The 5635-nt window shown below is 47.8% G+C and overlaps 2 protein-coding genes across 2 annotated transcripts; both read left to right on the top strand.

Moving 5' to 3' along the window:
• Window positions 1-406: 406 nt before the first annotated feature.
• On the top strand, window positions 407-979 carry ETH_00023445 (ATP-dependent RNA helicase, putative; the record flags this gene model as incomplete). Its single annotated transcript, XM_013380408.1, has 1 exon — window positions 407-979. One exon carries the CDS (start codon window positions 407-409, stop codon window positions 977-979), a length of 573 nt encoding a protein of 190 aa, XP_013235862.1.
• A 280-nt stretch (window positions 980-1259) lies between these two features.
• ETH_00023440 (uncharacterized protein) lies at window positions 1260-2223 on the top strand (the record flags this gene model as incomplete). Its single annotated transcript, XM_013380407.1, has 3 exons — window positions 1260-1564; window positions 1751-1894; window positions 2064-2223. The coding sequence occupies 3 exons, from the start codon at window positions 1260-1262 to the stop codon at window positions 2221-2223; spliced, it is 609 nt and encodes a 202-aa protein (XP_013235861.1).
• Between the last annotated feature and the right edge of the window lie 3412 nt (window positions 2224-5635).

The raw sequence follows: 5635 nt of genomic DNA, 5'->3' as shown, positions 1-5635 counted from the left end.
GCGTCGGCGAAGAAGTTGTTGGCCGAGGCAATTACGTGTCCATACACGCCAGCGGCTTCCGCGACTTCTTCCTCAAACCCGAACTCCTCAGGGCCATAGGCGACGCCGGTTCGCTCTTGCTGCTGCTGCTGCTGCTGCTGCTGCTGCTGCTGCTGCTGCTGCTGCGTGGCTTTTCGCGGGTGCAGGAGCTCGTTGGGTGCGGTTTTTGCGTTTTTGGGACTTGTTGAGTCGCGCAGAGGCCGGGGCTGTGGGGATTAGGGTTGGGGAGGGTCTGCGAGGGTTTGCGAGGGTTTGGAAGGGTTTAGGGTTTGCGGTTTCAGGGTTTGAGCATCCGTCGGAGGTGCAGCACGAGACGATCCCGCACGCGATAACTGGAGTGGACATTTTGTGTCAGGCGAAGAGCGGAATGGGAAAGACAGCAGTGTTTGTGCTGTCGATACTGCAGCAGCTGAACGTGGACAGCAGCAGCAGCAGCGCAGCAGCAGCAGCAGCAGCGAGCGCGGGGAGCAGCGGGGGCAACGCGGGCGCTGCGGCGTCGCCGTCCGCGGCTGCGGCGCCCGCAGCGACGAAGCGCAGCGGAGACCCCGCAGCAGCAGCAGCAGACGCAGCAGCAGCAGCAGCAGCAGCAGCAGCAGCGCCGGGGGTGGTGTGTCTGGGCCTGGCGCACACGCGGGAACTCGCCTTTCAAATCAAAAACGAGTTCGAGAGATTCAGCAAGTACCTGAAGGGCATTAAAGTCGAAGTTGTGTACGGAGGAGTTCCTCTTCAGAAGCATTTGGAACTTTTTGCAGATCCAAAAAGAGTTCCTGCAATTCTGATTGGAACTCCCGGCAGGGTCTTGGCGCTGCTCAAGAACAAGTGTCTAGACACCTCGAAGATCGCCCACTTCGTCCTCGACGAGTGCGACAAATGTCTCGAGAAACTCGACATGCGCAAAGACGTCCAGGCCATCTTCGTCGCAACTCCCAAAAAGAAGTGACTCCCGCTGCTGCTGCTGCTGCTGCTGCTGCTGCCGTTCAAACGGGGGTTCGGGGGGTGGTCTGGGTGGCGAGGACGTCTTGCTGCTGCTGTTGCTGCTGCTGCTGCTGCTGTTCAAACGCGGGTTCGGGGGGTGGTCTGGGTGGCGAGGGCGTCTTGCTGCTGCTGCTGCTGGTTGTGGGTTGCTGCGGGGGTTGTGGGGCCGTTCTGGCGGCGGTGTCTGGTGCTGCTGCTGCTCATGGTGCTGCTGCTGCTGCTGCTGCTGCGGGCTCAGGCAAGTGATGTTTTTTTCGGCGACGATGAACCGGGAAATGCGGGCAGTTTGCAAAAGGTTTATGCAGAACCCGGTGGAAGTGTTCATAGACGACGAAAGCAAACTGACGCTGCACGGGCTGCTGCAGTTCTACGTGAAGCTCGCGGAAGCTGACAAGAACCGCAGGCTCAACGACTTGCTGGACTCCCTCGAATTCAACCAAGTCATTATTTTCGTGAAGTCCGTTTCCAGGGCCCAGGCGCTGAACAAGCTCCTGACCGAGTGCAACTTCCCCTCCATTGCGATCCACGCGGGACTCGACCAGGAGGAGAGGTGACCTCCGAAACGTGAACTCCCCGAAAACGCCGCGGATCCCCGCTAAAAATCGCAGATCCCGGGTTCAAATAGTTTTATTTATGTTTAATTCAACTTATTTCCGGAAAAAATCGAAAATTCCACCGAGATTCCACCGAGTTTCCACCAGATTCAACTTCCTGTGCGTGTCCGTGCTCCCCGCAGGATCAACCGCTACCAGCAGTTCAAGAACTTCGAAAAACGAATTATGGTGGCCACAGACCTCTTCGGCCGCGGAATTGACATCGAAAGAGTTAATATTGTCGTTAATTATGATATGCCGGAAAGCAGCGACTCGTATCTGCACAGGTGAGCGCGTGCACCTGCGTCTCGAGGTGTACGTACACCTCAAACTCCACGGCAAGCCGCAGCGGATCTGGTCGAAACAGCCTCATTTTGCTCCGCTTTTGCTGCATTTCTGCTTCGTTTTTGCTGCACTTGTTCATTTTTGCGTTTCTGAATTTGCTGCTGCCTCCAGAGTGGGCCGCGCCGGCCGCTTCGGCACCAAGGGGCTCGCGGTGACCTTCGTCGCCAGCCAAGAAGACACCAACGTCCTGAACGATGTCCAAACGCGTTTCGAAGTTCACATTCCGGAGATGCCGGCGACCATCGACGCGTCCCAGTACATCAACCAATGAGTGTTTAGCTTGTAGCGAAATTAATTTACAGGGGCCAGCTGCAGCAGCAGCTAGCAGCAGCAGCGGCAGCAGCGGCTAGCTGCAGCGGCCGCGAGCTGCAGCAGCCGCTAGCTGCAGCCTGCCTGGGGAGGCGCGTGGCGCCGGGGCCCCTGCTTTCATGCCTTGCGATTCCAAAGCGTTGAATAGCTTCGAGGGGATGCAGCAAATGCTGGGGTTGCTGCTGCTGCTGCTGCTGCTGCCGCTGCTGCAGCCGAGCAAAGGCGGAGGGCTCAGGCTGCTGCTAGCCCTAGCATGCAGAAGCGGCTTTCCTTGTGTGCTGCTGTGGGAAGCGGCAGAGCAATTGAGACTGCCCAGGGCCCCCAGGGGGCCCCCCTAGGGGGCCCCCTCTGGGGGCCCCTCCTGTGGGGCCCGGGGGAGGGCCCCCCCAACAGGGGCCCCTCTAGGGGGCCCATACTGGGGGGCCCCTTTAGGTTTTCTGGGGGCCCCCTGGGTCGTGTACTTTGCTCTGAAGAAGCCGAAGCGCGGAGGCCCTGAGGGTTTGCGTTTTGGCGGCGCTTTCTGTCGGAAAGGTTTCTGGCGAAATTTGAGTGTCATAAAAGTGGAATTGAATTAGTTGGGTCTTCAAATGCTTTTGAACAATAATAATTATATTATTATGATTATTTTATTATTATATTATTGTTATTATATTACTATTATATTACTATTACTGTTATATTTATAATAATTAAGCGGAGTTAGGGGCTTTAGTTGGTCGCTTTGGTCTTTTTGCTTTTCGAAAAGCAGTTTATTAGTTCGGAGAGTTGGGGTGTATGTACGCACCATGCATGCAGATGTAGTTGGACTGTATGTACACCCCATATGTATGCATGAATGCAGAATATAATATTATTCAATCCATAAATGAAAAGTGTATTTATTATTTAAAGCATAAGTGCAAAATGTGTTTATAAAAGTAATGTTGTATTCAGAAAGGGAAAAGAATAAACTCAGAGAGACGCGGAAGAGCCAAATTGCTCGATTTCATGTTTGCTGCAGCAGCAGCTGCTGCTGCTGCAGCAAATATTGAATTTGAATCCGGCATTGAAATTGTGAGCTGCTGCTGCTGGACTTTTTAGGAGTGTCTTGTAAATTTAATTTGTTTTGAAATAATTGTTTGTGGGACTTCAAGAAGAGTTGGTGGGGTTTACTTGTTCTTTTAGTCTTTTTGCTTTTGGAAAAACAATTTATCCCTTCAAAACGGAATGAGTAGCTGCTGCAGCGGCTGGCAGTTTGCTGCTGCTGCTGCTGCTGCTGCTCCGCCTCTGCGGAAAAGCTTTTTGGAATTTAATTTGCTTTTAATTTGAAATATTATTTTTTTCTATTTTGCAGTTTGAGCAGCAGCAGACAAGCTGGGGGCAGGCAGTGTTGCGTGCTGCCACTCGCAGGAGGGCGAGAGAGCAGCAGCGGCGAGTGGGGGCTCATTCGCCGCAGCAATAACTCAAAATGCCACTTGTTTAAAAGCTTTTATTAAATTTAAAATGTTTAAATTGCAAAAAACAACTTCAGCAGCGGCAAGACTATCAGGGGAAGCCCGGGGCCTCCGGAGCATAGCGGGTAGGCTGCTGGGAGCTCTGGGCGCGCGAGTCTGGCGCTGCAGCAGCAATTTTGGAGTTACTTTGCGGGTTTTGTGTCAAAAAGGATTAAAATTTTGGTTATTTCTTCTTAAATACACGAAAAGAATCAAAGGGAGCTCCGAGGAGGTAGTTTTGAGGCGAAGTCGCCCGCCGCAGTCGCGGCAGTGTCCGGGTGTACTTACAGGTTCGGACGCTGCGGCTGTCCGCAGGCGCACAGTCTTTCTTTTTGAATTTATTAAATCTTGAAATCTTTTTATCTTCATTTCTTAATTCGCAAACCTTAGCAGCAGAAGACCACGGGCCGAAGCTCCGCCGCGAAGACCTCCCCGCAGCAGTCGGCCGTGCGCAGCAGCAGCAGCAGCAGCAGCAACAGGCGGATGATTTGCTGCTCCCCGCGGCTAGGGGCTCTTCAGCAGCACGGCGCAGGTCATAAGGCAGCTTCTGGTGCTTCCTCAGTGGCAGCAAGCTGCTGCTGCGCGCGAGAGGGGCAGCACTGGAGCTGCTGCTGCTGCTGCTGCTGCGAGCTGCAGCAGCACTTCGCCGCCGTTTCGGGCCTCCAGCAGACTGCAGCAGCAGCCTCAAGTGTACAGACACCGCAGCTCTGCGGCAGCAACTCCGAAAATGGTAAAGGAAGGAGATTGGCAGCACGGCGACGCCGCAGCGCAGACTGACGCTGCAGAAAACCCTAAAAAGGTAACAGCAGCAGCAGCAGCAGCAGCAGGAGCGTCTGCTGCAGCAGGAGACTTGCTCTCTGCTGCAGCTTCTTCTCTTTTATGAGGCCCAGGCTTTTTGCATGCGTTTTAGAGCTTTTAACTTTATTTTATTTATTTTAAATTAAATTGAATTAAATTAAATTAAATTAAATTTCCACTTTTTTTCTATTTTCAGGTCTTCGACGGCGCAGAAATTCCCGCAGAGGACACGAAGGTTTTTGTGGATGCAGTAAGTTAATTATTTTTATTTTATTTTGTATATTTTATTTTTTCTTTCTTTAGTGTATTTCCTTTCTTTTTTATTTCTTTCATTTCTTTTTAATTCCCTTTTAGCTCCTTTTTAATTCCTTTTTAACTCCTTTTTAATTTCTTTTTAATTTCTTTTTAATTCCTTTTTTTTCTTTTTTCCCTTTTGATTTCTCTTAATATTTTTTCTTTTATTTGGATTGTTTTTTCATTTGCCTTTTGTTAGCTATTTCTTTATCCCTTTATCACATATTTTTGTTTTTTGTTTTTTGATTTATTCATTTACTTCATTTGCTTCTTCATTTGTTTGTTTGTGTTCATTTGCTGTCAGTTAAAATTCGAATTTAGTTTATTGATTAATTTATTTATTTATTCATTTATTTATATTTATTTTAAGAAAATGAAAAACAAATGATCTTTTAACTATTCTTTCCTCCGTTCACTTGTTTCCCAATTTGCTTCTCTTTACTGTTTACCATTCATGTTTCAAAATTTAAAATTGATTTAAAACAATACCAAAAATTAGCTCTAAATAACATTTAAACTCAATTTCAAGTAATCTAAAGTATTCATAATACTAATAATTGCAGTAACAATAACAATAACAATAACAATAATAATTATGAATATGATTATAATTACAAATGAGATTATAATTATAAATAAGATTATAAATGTAATTATAATTATATTTATAAATAGATTTTTAATTATAAATATAATTATAAATACAAATATAATTATAATTGTAAATATAAATATAATTGTAATTATAAATATAATCATAATTATGAATATAAATATAATTATAACTACAATTATAAATATAATTATAAT

Source organism: Eimeria tenella, genomic scaffold, assembly GCF_000499545.2.
Source record: "Eimeria tenella Houghton genomic scaffold, Eth_scaff590, whole genome shotgun sequence".
Taxonomy (NCBI): domain Eukaryota; phylum Apicomplexa; class Conoidasida; order Eucoccidiorida; family Eimeriidae; genus Eimeria; species Eimeria tenella.
Note: the sequence above shows the minus strand (reverse complement) of the source record. Positions and strands in the feature narration are given on the sequence as shown.